Source organism: Vigna angularis, chromosome 3, assembly GCF_016808095.1.
Source record: "Vigna angularis cultivar LongXiaoDou No.4 chromosome 3, ASM1680809v1, whole genome shotgun sequence".
Taxonomy (NCBI): Eukaryota; Viridiplantae; Streptophyta; class Magnoliopsida; order Fabales; family Fabaceae; genus Vigna; species Vigna angularis.
In genome coordinates, this window is record NC_068972.1 from 27,127,666 (window position 1) to 27,141,064 (window position 13,399).

The 13,399-nt window shown below is 39.0% G+C and overlaps 1 protein-coding gene across 1 annotated transcript; it reads left to right on the forward strand.

Moving 5' to 3' along the window:
• Positions 1–11,648: 11,648 nt before the first annotated feature.
• Positions 11,649–12,418, forward strand: LOC128195712 (uncharacterized). The gene is made up of 3 exons (XM_052874007.1): positions 11,649–11,769; positions 11,848–12,126; positions 12,218–12,418. The coding sequence occupies exons 2-3, from the start codon at positions 11,848–11,850 to the stop codon at positions 12,332–12,334; spliced, it is 396 nt and encodes a 131-aa protein (XP_052729967.1). The 5' UTR covers positions 11,649–11,769; the 3' UTR covers positions 12,335–12,418.
• The last annotated feature ends 981 nt before the right edge of the window (positions 12,419–13,399 follow it).

Below are 13,399 nucleotides of genomic sequence, written 5' to 3' on the forward strand. Positions count from 1 at the left end.
ACAACAAATTCCTGGTTATGCAAAGCACATGAAGCAAATCCTCGCAAAGAAGAGATATCTAGAAGAGGAAACTAGTGATGAACAGGGAGATTGCAGAGTTATTTTGGAGAAACCACTTCCTCAAAAAGTGAAAGATCCAGGAAGTTTTACTATTCCTTGGGTCATTGGGAAGGACAATATAAGGAAGGCCTTATGATGGAATCCTGCCTGACGTACCTTTCTTAGTGTTTTCCTTTTAATGTAGCTTAGCTTGCAAGGAGCATGGGTTACAATAAATATCCAGCTTTTCTCTTGTAATTTTCACTTTTGAGATTAATTAGAATTAGGCTTTCTGAAATAAAAACTATTCTCTCTTGAAAGTCAAGCTAGAGAGTCCAAAGACTCCCTCTAGCCACCTTCCAAGCACCTCTCTCACTTCTATTTTCCAAATTTCACGATGCTTCTCATTCCTCCACGCTTTCTCTCCTTCGCTGCCACCTCGCTCGACAATTAAAATCAGGTTATCTTTCTCGCTGATTCACCTTCTTCTGCATCACAGAACCACATCTTCGTTCTTCTTTTTCAATCTCCAACCACACATTACGGTTTCTTCCTTCTCAAACCATTTTCCTCCATTTAGCCGATTGAAACCCTTTTGACCATTTGTTCTTTGATTTCTACCGATTAAACCTCCATTTGCACCATTTAAACGCTTTTGAACCGATCAATCTTGCGTTTGAACCGTTTAATCGGTCCAATTTGAGTTTTCCCTCTTTTCTAGGGTTCGTTCATGATTTTAGGGTGTTTTGCAATCGATTTCTATTCTCTCGGTTTCCTTCGAGTCAGCTCTTAATCTAGAGTTTCGTCTACATCTCGTTGCGTATTTCTTCGTCGGAGAAGCTTCGAGGAGGTCTGGTTCGTGTTCGCGCAGCTTCAATCGACCTCTCCTTGGAGCCTCGTCCATCACCTTAATTGATTTAGGGTCAAGTATTAATTTGATGCCCTTATCTATACTTGAAAGGATTGGTGATTTTGAAGTCAAGCCAACCAAGGTGACTTTGCTCATGGCGAATGGATTCTCCAAGAAACCCTATCGTGTAGTGAAAGATGTTGTGGTTTGTATAGAGCAACTTAAATCCCTGGTGGACTTTGTGGTGATGGAGATGGAGGAAGATGAGAAGATTCCAATTATTCTTGGAAGGTCGTTTATGAAAACGGCAAAAGTAATCATCAATGTGGATGATGGGTTGATAGTGCTTCAAGACCAAGAAGAAAAGGTGATCTTTAATGTCTTGAAAAATGAGCAACAGATTCAAGAGAAGGAGACTAATCATAAAGCTGCATGTAAGGATGCATCAGTGACTAGCCCTAAAGCTGCAAAGGCGGTCTCCAAAGGTAAAAATTGTTTCTTGTCACAGGTTAGAGAAGAAGAAAAAGATGGAAAAGGAAGGATGGTTCATGGTGATTTGATGGATGCATAATTCAAATTTGGCACACCAGTAAGATTCAAGAACAAGTTATGGATTGTGAAAGATTTCAAAGAGAATGGAGCGATAGAGATTGAAGCTCCATATTCAAGGAGAGTCAAGAAGGTGGACTGAAAGCAATTGATGAGTTCGTGTGGTGAAAGCAAGAAGAACACCAACATTAAAGAGGAAACTTGAGTTTTATTGGGTAAAGCTAATGATGTTAAAAGAGCGCTTGCAGGGAGGCACCCCAGTGATTTGAGAACATTAATTTCTTTGAATTTATTTATTTTGGTGATGTAATTTGAAACTTTGGAACATTGTTATATTTGGGTTTAGCATCTAGATGCTAGGTTGGTGAGTATTTACTGAAGGATACTCATAAGGTACACCTACTAAAGGGTGATGGTAAGATATGCACCTATTGATGGGTGTTGGAAGATTTTGGGTCAGGCTCGTCACGTTAAACAAGTGTTACCTAGGAGGCAATCCAATTGATTGATGTTGTTTTTGTTTGTTTGATTTGGTTTTGTTCTAGGTGCATTATAGGGTTTGATTGTTGAAGGTTTGAGTGGTGTGAGAGACTAAGTGAGTTGAAAAATTGAGAGTTGAAGTTGAGAGGCATTGCTAAAGGACGCTTAGGGAAAGCTAGGAAGAAGGAGAATGAGTATCGCTCTTACCGCTCAACGGAACCTACCGCTGAGGGCGAGTGCTACAGATTTGTCTTTTTGGGTTTTAAAAAGTTGGGCTCAGCGAGATTAGGCCCATTATGTCTTTTTCTAACCCTAAGGCGTGTCTAGGCCACCACTTTCAGATTCCATTTTTCCCAAGCACTCTCAAACACTCTCCAAAGAGTTCTCTCCACTTTTCCCTTCATCCCCCTTCACAAAACCTCTCTTTCAACCATTTTTGCATCAAGTTTCCATCCAAGTTTGGGGTTGTGTGAAAGCATTATTGTTAGGGGCTGATTTCTTCATATTCCTAGAGCATTCTACACATACTTAGCATCTCCACCCAAGTAAGTACATGTATTTTACATTCTAGGGTTTTTGAAAGCATGAATTGGTATAACATGGTTGTCTAAGCATGATTCTTGAATGATTTTGATTTTTATTCATGATTAGATGAATTAATCACTGTTTGGACCGATTAAATTGTTTGATTTGGGACTGAAACTAGGAAGAATGCATGTGGGTGTAGATGAGAAGCATTTTTTGGGCAATTTTGGCAAATCTGCAGAAACGCCGCTCATCTAATGACAACATTCTGGCAACTTTGACCTTTGTTGAGTGTTTTACTTATAAATTTCTGCACATAACTCCAAATGAAGTGATTCTTTTTTTTGGAAACTAGACTCAAAGGGCTTTCATTTGGATATTTTTACGTATTTTTTGGACAACTGGGATAGATGTAGTTTAAGTTTCAAAATCGTCCCAGTTTACTACCAGAAAAAAATGATAGATGGAAAAAAAACAACAACAAGACAAGTACAGAAAGCATTAAAAAACAAGGAAATAACAAAGGATCAAAATCAAGAAACTTAGCTCTTTGAAGAACCAAGGCTCTGATACCAAATGATGGCAATGCTCTAGCTAGGACAAGCCAAATCTAGAAGCAACCAAGACATGTAAAAATGCTCACGGTTTTGATGATAGTTTGCGGAATGGTGGTGGATGAAGATAGAAGGCTCACGGTTTTCGTGAGTTGTATGGTGAGGGAAGATGTGTTTAAGGGTTCTCTAAGAGATGTTGGGCCAACTCTTGGAGAAAGGTGGCTAAAGGAGGCCACTTGGGTTGCTCTAGCCTAGGGTGACCTTAAAAGAGTAGTATGGCACAAAAATGACAGCATAACTTTACTCTAAATCAAAGGTGATTACATGATGGAGAGCACCTCTATTTATAGGCTAAGGTGTCTCAAAATAGGCTGAAACTTTAACCTAAAAGATCCACCTTGGTTCTCTTGGAGAGGAAGGAGAAATCCTCTCCAATAGGAGGGAGACAAGTGGCAAAAATCCTCTCAAATGAGAGAGTGACATGTGGCCACTACCTATGGAAACACTCTCCATTCCTAGAATGACACATGGCTACTAACTAGGAGGAAAACTCTCTAATGGGAAGCTTCCACATGTCTAAAACGAAATTATTCTCCCTTGTTCTTCAAGCTTAGCCAAAATGTTGACCCCTTGGTCAACACACCCATTTTGGAGGTCCAAGCATAGTCAACTTTGGGCCTTGACCCTTTGTTTACTTGTTTGGTCAAAATCCTATTCTACTTGGCCCAAAATACAAGGCCCAAAATTATTCTTACTCTACTAAATCTTCATGATGACTTAAGATCACTACAAGAAATGCAGTAATTACCGAAGGATTATTACCGAAGGCCTTTTGGCCGTCGATAATATCCATTTACCGAGGGCTTTACCGAGGGGCATGTGAGGCGGTAATTACCGAAGGATTGTGACCGTCGATAATGGCTGAGTGATTTTACCGAAGGCTTACGACCATTGGTATAAGAATCGACTTAATGAAATGCGAATTTGGGATTTCCCTCTCCCATTGTCCCAAATTGTTTTTGCACAAGTCTTCCTTTCTCCATGTACCCAAACTTTCTTTGTTGTATCACTACTCCCTTTCTTCATTCCCCAATCCATTTGAGTCCGCCGAAATTGTTTGTCCTTTGCTCCCAATGAACATTGGCTTCCTTCTTCGGTTGGTCGTCGTAAGGTGAGGCTTGGAGCTGGTTTGGTGCTGTCTCTACGAGAGGCTGGGTGGTGCGTTTCTGTCAACTTCGTTAGGGGTTTACGTTGACGGCTATTCTACTAAAGAGGCTTACTTGCTAAATTTTGTGCCGCTGTCGAGGAGGCTTTGTTGGAGGGAGGGTGTGGACAATCCCTGCGGTGGAGGTTTTGTGTTGCATTACTTCCCTTACTGTGAAGGTAAGTAGGTTTTGTCGCTGTTCTTCGTAAGAGTGTGTTTGATTAATAGTTGTTGGTGTTACGTTTTGCTAATGTAATTTGTCCATTATTGTACAAGGTTTGAGGGTTTTCATAAGGGGCTGAGTCACAGAAGGTGTGGAAGGTTCCAACACAGTGGGTTAAAGCTGGTTGCAAAAGGGTTGCACTCAAGTGTCCAACACTTATCATTTACAGGTAGGTAAAGTTCATCCTGTTGTGTATGCCATGGTCATTGTGTTGTGTTAATTGCCTTATGAACTGAGAGCCAATTATAATTGAATTTGGATTGTAAAGTTTGCAATTTGAGCATGTATGAATTGTCTATTTTGATGATAGCCTTGGTGGGAAATAAATTGTGCAATATGAGCATAGAAACTTATGTTGATGTTGTTTTACTTTGCTGCTGATTGATGTATCTAAAAGACTATAGCCTTGATGGGAATAAGACTTTTTCCCTGAATCTAAACTTAAAATAACTCAGAAAACTGAATAAGACATCCCAGATTAGTTTCCCTGTTAGTATCTCTAATCTTACAGACATAGTTACTAATGTAACAAACTAAACTACCTTATCTAACAAATTTTTACACAAGAATGAATGATCTAAAAATTTGAGAAGGTACAAAGGAGGCAGGCCAGGGAGTTGAATAGAAGGAACTTATTATCATTTATTCATATATTATTATGTACGTCATATAAAAAGAAGTATACACAATATAGTTGTCACAATCCAGTAATGATGGTCCCTGAAAATTTTACAAGTGTACTTCACCCTAGAGCACAATAGCTATAGAGAACAGGAGTAAATAGTAAATTGAAAATGTATTAGAGTATGGAGGTAGTTCTAACCTGCTAATTAGATACGTAGTCATATTTCATCCACAAACCAGACAATTTTGCATGTCCAGGTCCTCTACCTCAACCTTGATCCTGTTTCAAAATCCCTCCTTATTGTTTGACAGAACTTAAACCTCAAGAAATAAGGATAGAGATCAAATTCAAAACTTGAAGGTGAAGAAATATTTAAAGAACATGAACAACAAGTCACATAGTACCAAATATTGAATGAAAGTCAGCCTCGATTGATAATTTACACAATATAAGTTCCGTCTTATCATGCATAAATTTTCAGTAAAATGGAAGAAAATGTAATGGACCTGTGTAGTCCAAGGCACTTATTGAGGTTGAGGTGATGCCCTTTAGTGAGGCACACATCTCAGTTGCATTAGACAAGATGTTAGCTTAACATACAGCTCCAAAAGCCCATCTATATGACTTGTTAATTAAAACACTAACGGGTGAACTGATGTTCTATCCCTGCTGGCTAATGGACAATAACATCTGCCCAGGATGCATGGATCGAATAATGTCATTGGTATAAAAAAAAAATCCTATTTTTGGCAAAAGTATCATCTAGTTTGCTGTAACAAGGGCAAAAAGAAAAAAACGCTAGAGAGAAATGGAACAAAACTTAATGTGGTTTAACCTACATTGAACTATGACTTACTACATCCATCCAGTGGCAAAGTGAAGCAAGTTCACTATTATTAATGATCATTTTAAGGAATAGGTACTTAGTATTAAAGGTGTTTAAACATTGAAACAACAAGGAATCACAGTACACTCGAAAATCACTAATTCACTTCCAAATTTAAGCAAAATTAACGGTTCTGTAAGTGATTTTGCATGTAGGCTAAAATTTGACCAAATGAACAGTGCACACAAGTTTAAAATGGTAAAATAAACTTGTTCAAACATGAGCAATGCACACAAAGAAGCAGATGCTTCAAGTCACAGCTGCTATAGCCAATTATGCAGCATTTTTAAACCAAAATTAGCACTAGAAGTTTCAGTTTTTAGTACCTATAAAAGTGTACTTACAAGGTGAGAAATTGTCATTTCACCTAATGTAGACTCATTCTAAGGTATGTAAACATCCTAACAAGTATAACTTAGTGAAATCAAGGTAGGAAAGTACTGAAAAACAAATAATAACCTAAAACTAAAAGTTTTAGTATTTAGCACCTAAAAAGTGTGTTCAAAGGGTGAACAATTGCAAATACAACTAATGTAGACTAAATTTAAGTAATGTGAACATCCTAACATGTCTAAAGTAGTGAAATAAACCTAGGAAACTATTCAAAAGCAAAGAATTAGGTACAACTCAAATTTTGAGTAGTTGGAAGGTATAAAAGTGTGCTTAAAAGGTAAGAATTTGCAACCACACCTAATGTACACTTATTTGAAGTAATGTGAACATCCTACCATGTGTAAAGTAGTAGTGGAATGAAGCTAGGAAACATGTCAAAAGAAATGAATTACCTCAAACTCAAAGTTTGAGTATTTAGAACCTAAATACTTTGGGTATTTTAACTAATGTGATTGTCAGTACATACTTTTATAGCTATTTCATTGCCTAAATTATGTTTATATGTATTATATATCCATGGTTCTATAAATATTTGATTGCCTAAATTATGTTCATCTTTATATTGTATGTTCATGTATATTGTCTTTCATTTATTAGGCTACAACTTGATTAAGTTAAGTAGTCATTTAAAATCCTATGGTACTACACACATTCTCAATGAAATGAGAAGGGTAAAAATACTATAAACACTTAGAACGTACAAAATATGTGGAAGTACTCTAGACAAGAGAACTTCAGTAGTAATAAGTTGTCTCCTCCAACTTTAATACACAACCCCTTAGGATGTTTAAGGCATTTCAATACTGAGGACTTGTCTTTGCATGCCCTTATTGAATGCCTATGACCATATTGTTGAAATTGTCTTCCATGTTCGACTTGAGTAGTAATAGGTTTATTACTTATGTCACATGGAGTGTTGCTGTTTTGGCTAAGTTTTTATTTGTTTGGCTTGTCACAGAACATGGCCCATTTTCCCAACCATCGTGGATGGATGTACGACCGTTGTTATAATGGAAGGAGAGGTTTGAAAGAATCTTTTGTCATGGGAGTTGAAGAGTTCGTGGAGACGGCATGACGATATCAATATTATGCCCTTGATGGAGGGATTCGATGTCCATGCATCAAGTGCAAATGTACAAGCATTCTGAAAGATGAAGTCGTCAAAGTTCACCTTTACCAAAAAGGGTTCATGCCTAATTACACGGTTTGGACATTTCATGGTGAAGAAATTCCTTCGACCTCCATTACAACTGAAAAACGGCTTGCATCAGGTTCGAATAGTATTGTACATACATCTGAGATAGATCAATTTGCTTATATGCAAGAGATGGTCGACAATGCTCTTCGTCACCATGCTGAAGAAGCAGACGATAGTCATGATGAAGAGCCTCCAAATGAAACGACGCAGAGGTTTTACAATTTACTGACAGAGGAAAATCTACCTGTATTTGAAGGTTCATCTGAGTCAAAATTGTCAGTGTGCATTAGACTCATGGCTGGAAAATCTAATTGGAACGTTCCCATTCAAGCAGTGGACTTCTATACAAAATTGATGTTAGATTTGACACCACCAAACAATTTCATGCCGAAGAACTATTACCAAGCCAAAAAATGTGTTTCAAAGTTGGGATTGGATGTGAAGAAGATTGATTGTTGTGTTAATGGATGTATGTTATTCTATGACAATGACAGTGGCAAGAATGATGCATTGTTGATTGAATGCAAGTTTTGTGGCTCACCTCGATATCAGACAATGCATGCTGGACGGAGGCAAAAAAAACCAATTCCATTAAAGTCCATGTTCTACTTGCCTATAATTCCAAGATTACAAAGATTATTTACTTCAATGCAAACATCAGTACACATGACATGGCATGATGGTAACAAAACTCCGGGATTTTTGCGTCATCCTTCTGATGGTGAAGCTTGGAAGCACTTCAATCGTAAACATCCATCCTTTGCTAGTGAACCACGTAACGTCAGACTTGGTCTATGCTCTGATGGGTTTACCCCGTACATTCAGGCGTCTGCATCACCGTATTCATGCTGGCCCGTGATAGTTACCCCATACAATCTACCACCTGAGATGTGTATTACATGTTTTTATCGTGTATAATACCAGGTCCATCTAATCCCAAATCATTGATTGATGTGTACTTGGAGCCTTTGATTGATGATTTGAAGAAGTTATGGAATGGTGTTTGGACGTATGACGTTTCAAGGAGGCAAAATTTCCTTATGAGGGCAGCCTTGATGTGGACTATTAATGACTTCCCAGCGTGCAGCATGTTATCTGGTTGGAGCACACATGGTCGATTAGCTTGTCCACATTGCATGGAACATACAAAGTCATTCCAATTGAGTCATGGTCGGAAAAGTAGTTGGTTTGACTGCCATCGACGGTTCTTGCCCATTGATCACCCCTTTAGAAGAAACAAAAAGGCATTTCGCAGAGGACAAGTTGAAACGGATATGCCCCCGCCAAAGTTGACTGGATCACACGTGTGGAGAAGAGTGAAAGACTATCCAAAAGTCACTGAATCTGGTCAGAATAGGCTAGAAGGGTTTGGGGAATGGCATAATTGGACTAAAAGAAGCATATTCTGGGAACTTTCCTATTGGAAGGACAACTTGCTAAGACACAACATCGATGTCATGCACACAGAAAAAAATTTCTTTGACAATGTCTTCAACACAGTTATGAATGTTAAAGGTAAGACAAAAGATAATGAGAAAGCAAGAAAAGATTTACCTTTGTATTGTGGACGTAAAGACTTAGAGTTGAAGGCACAAGGTAACGGCCGATTATTTAAACCAAAAGCAAATTACACCATGTCAAAAGACGAGACAAGAATAGTGTGTGGATGGATCAAGGAGCTAAGAATGCCAGATGGATATGCTTCTAACTTGTCCAGATGTGCCAATGTTCAGAACGGTACTATTCAAGGGTTGAAGAGTCATGATTGTCATGTATTCATGGAGACTTTCATCCCTCTTGCGTTCCGTTGTTTGCCAATGCACGTGTTAAATCCACTGATAGAAATCAGTAACTTCTTTAAAGATTTGTGCTGCACGACACTAAAGGAGAATTCCCTTAAAAAGATGGATGAAAATATCCCGATTATTCTATGCAAATTGGAAAGAATATTCCCTCCTGCATTCTTTGATTCAATGGAGCACATTCCAATTCATCTTGCATATGAAGCTTGGCTTGGGGGACCCGTGCAGTACAGGTGGATGTATCCCTTTGAAAGGTTTATGGGAGAATCCAAACGTTCAGTTAAAAATAAAGCTAGAGTGGAAGGCTCAATATGTGCAGCTTACTTGCATAGAGAGACAACTTATTTTTGTTCACATTATTTCAAGAACTTCATGTTGTCCCCCACTCATGTCAGAAATGAAATGCAATGGCAAGTTGAACCACGTGAAGGTGCATTATCAGTTTTCCGACAATCAGGCCGTCACGCAGGGAAAGAATTCACTCATTGGTTAACTGATGCTGAATTCAACTCTGCTCATGTCCATGTCTTGATCAATTGCAGTGAAGTCAAGTCGTACCTTGAGTATGTCATCATCCATCTGTAATCTATCAAACGGTTTAATTGTTATACACTAATGAATTTCATTTGTACCAGCTCATTTGTTGTGGCTGAGCAAGTCGCAGAAGGAAATACTTCTGCTAGAATACACTCTGAGTTTTCCCATTGGTTTAGAAATCAGGTCCGTAGTTTTTCCTACGTTTAGAGCAAGGTTAATTTGACTATTGCTTTTATAATTTTGTTAGTACCTTTGTAGGTTTTTAATCAGGCATTAACTCCCACGGTTCAAGAGTTAAGACATCTCTCCAATTGGCCAATGAGATGTGTCAAAGAATGGCACACTTACTTCATCAATGGTTACAAATTCCATACACATGAATGGTCTAAAGGAAAGAAAACATCAAATTGTGGTATGTATGTCAAGGGCCTAACAGAGGGTTCTTATGATGATTTTTACCGCATCATTCATAAAATATGAGTTAGAGTACAACAACACTACTTCTCCAAACAGAGTGGTACTTTTTTATTGTGAATGGTTTGATCCTTCTAGAGGTGGTACTAGAGTCGATCCACGCTTTAATATTGTCGAACTGAACCAGAGATTAAGATATGGACCGTTTGATCCTTTCATTCTACCATCTAATGTCAGACAGGTTTATTATGTGCCATATCCACCATTTCGCAATATTGACAAGCGTGGTTGGGCCGTAGCAATACAAACGAAGCCTAGAGGTCGCATAGACTCAAATGAAGTTGAGGAAGATGTTGCCTACCAACTTGACCAAATGTCACAACCACAAGAAATTATCGAAGTTGAACGTATAACCGCATTGGTAGACGCTGATGGTGATGGAGATGAATTAGAAGCAACAATACAAGGTGATGAAGAACAAGAGGAAGAAGAACAAGAAGAAGAAGAAGATGAAGAAGAAGAACAAGAACAAGAACAAGAAGATGATGATGATGATGACGATGAAGAAGAAGAACAAGAAGATGATGATGATGACGACGATGCTGAAGATGAAGATGAAGATGAAGATGATGATCATGATGACGATGATTGAATGTTGAACATCTATTGTAGCAAATTGGACTATCATTTTATTACCGTTATCTAAAATACCATCTTAAAGTTGTATGCAATTACTTATACATTGACTTTAAAAACAATTGTTCCTTCTTTAATCATTTATATTTTTTCGCTTTATTTGTAACCATTTGAATGCAGTAATGACAGGACAAGGTTCAGAGCGTCCTGATAAAGGAAAAGGGGTAGCAAGACCTACAAAGAGGCAACGGCAGGCACCAAAGTATGTACTTAGGGTGCCTGCTAGACTACCTACCACTGCTGCAGGTAGTACATCATCTGTGGGGCCTCCTCCTACCCCTATTATACAGCCTCCTACACCTGCAGCAGACCCTACTCCTACCTTTGCAGTAGACCCTTCTCCTCCTTCTGCAGCTCAGCCTTCTACTACCCCTGCACTAGACCCTCTTCCTCCTCTTGTTATTATAACCCCCACTCCTCCCCCTATTGTTATTACCCCCACTCCTCTCCCTGACCCTACTTCTATACCTTCTTCCTCTTCTGTACCTCCTTTTGAGACTTTCACACCACCTGCTGATCCAGATTTAAGTGGTGATGGTGATGGTCTTGACCCGCCCCTCGGTGATCGACCATGGATTGAGCCCTATGGTAAAGGGTAAGTTTATAATCTGTTGATATAATTTGATGTTTAAACCCTATTGTAATTGAAATGACTTTTGTTATGCAGGTTTATTCCATCTAGGGTTGCTTCCCAGGCCATCACACGTTCAATTAAGCAACAGTTTTTAAGTCCATGGCCTACTTGGGGAGCAATACCTGATGACGACAGAAAGCCATTCTGGCAGCGCTTTCAGGTGAGCAATCCATTACACTAATGTCCCTCTTATTTTACTATGTTTTGTAATTAATGTTTGTTCTCTTTAATGTTACAGATGAAGGTGCAGTGGAAACCTGAACATGAAAGTCAGATACACAGAAATTTCCACATGAAAGCATCTCATCGGCTGTCAGAGATGTTTAGGGATGCCCGCAATGCAGGACAGCGCCCTAACAGGCTGGGTGAACAAATTTGGAACTCTTTACTGGCCCATTGGAATACAGTAGAGTTCCGCAATAAGTGTGCCAAAGCCCAGCGGAACAGAGCATCTGAAAGGGGTGGCACCCTGCATACTGGTGGGTCGATCACCATTCATGAGCATGTCATTCGTATGGTATAATCTCATTACATAACTTTTTCTTTCATACATAAGTTATGTATATTCTATTTCATATGTACGCTTGTAATTCTTAATTATGTTATAGGCACAGGCTCTAGGACGGGCGGTCCATGTTGATGAGGTCTTTGCACAGACTCATGTTCGGAAGGGAACTAATCAATTTGTTGATGAAAGATCTCGCAAGACTCATGTAAGCAAATAACACTATTACTATTACTAATTGTTCATTTATGTTATACTGTCGTTCCCTGACATTGCTTTTAATGTTTCAACAGGAAGAATTTTCTACGAGACTTTCACAGGTTAGATCTGAACATGAGTCAGCTCCTACACCGGATGATGCCAGTAATGCAGATGATGACATCCGTAGGACGCAGTGCTGGATCGACATCGTTGGTGGGAAGAAAAAAGGACGAGTGTATGGTGCGGGACAGCTTGTTGCAAACTATACAGCATCCAGAAGAGGTACTCTGAAGCACCAGCCTTCTTCTTCCACCAGTACTACTGACGAGGTCGTTCTTCGCCTCACGCAGGAACTCCGACAACGTGACCAGGAGATCACTGATCTCAGAGCAGAGTTTACAAACTTTAAGGCCCTGGTCATGAGAGTCTTGCCTGAAACCTCACAGGACGTACAAAATATCCCTCCGACCCAGCCACGACCCTCCTCATCACCTGCTGCCACTCAGCAGCCCACATCAGTCCAACCCTCATCAGTCCAACCCACACCAGTCCAGCCATCAGTACAGGAGCAGGATGATGAAGATCATTCTGATGATAGTTATGTACATTATTAGTTTCATTTTCTTATTACTTGTTACACAAACATTTGGATATTAGAACATTTTTGACTTGATATGATTTCAATGTTAGTTAGATCTACTTCCAGACTTTGGATGTTAGAACATCCTTTTGTTACATTATTTTATATTTGCACTATAATTACATTATCTATACATTAATGGATGTTCGTTGGATTAATTGATGTTCAATGGATATTGATAATTGATTGCATCTTTGAGATGCACATTATGCATGTTTGTATGTGCTTGAAAAGTGATATGCAGGTCTGTTTGTAATTGAAATTTGATATACAGGTCTGGGTTGCACAAGAAATACCATTTCTCTGAAGCCTTCTCTGCAATTTACCGAAGGCTTTTGCCCTTCGGTAAATGCCCACAGTTGGTCATTACCGAAGGCTTCTGCCCTTCGGTAAATACCCTCGTATGGTCATTACCGAAGGCTTTCGCCCTTCGGAAATTACCGA

Coding starts and splice junctions, on each gene's coding strand:
- LOC128195712 (XM_052874007.1), top strand. CDS start 11,848: ATGAAGGTGCAGTGGAAACCTGAACATGAAAGTCAGATACACAGAAAT. Junction 12,127..12,217: donor ATGAGCATGTCATTCGTATG/GTATAATCTCAT, acceptor ATTATGTTATAG/GCACAGGCTCTAGGACGGGC.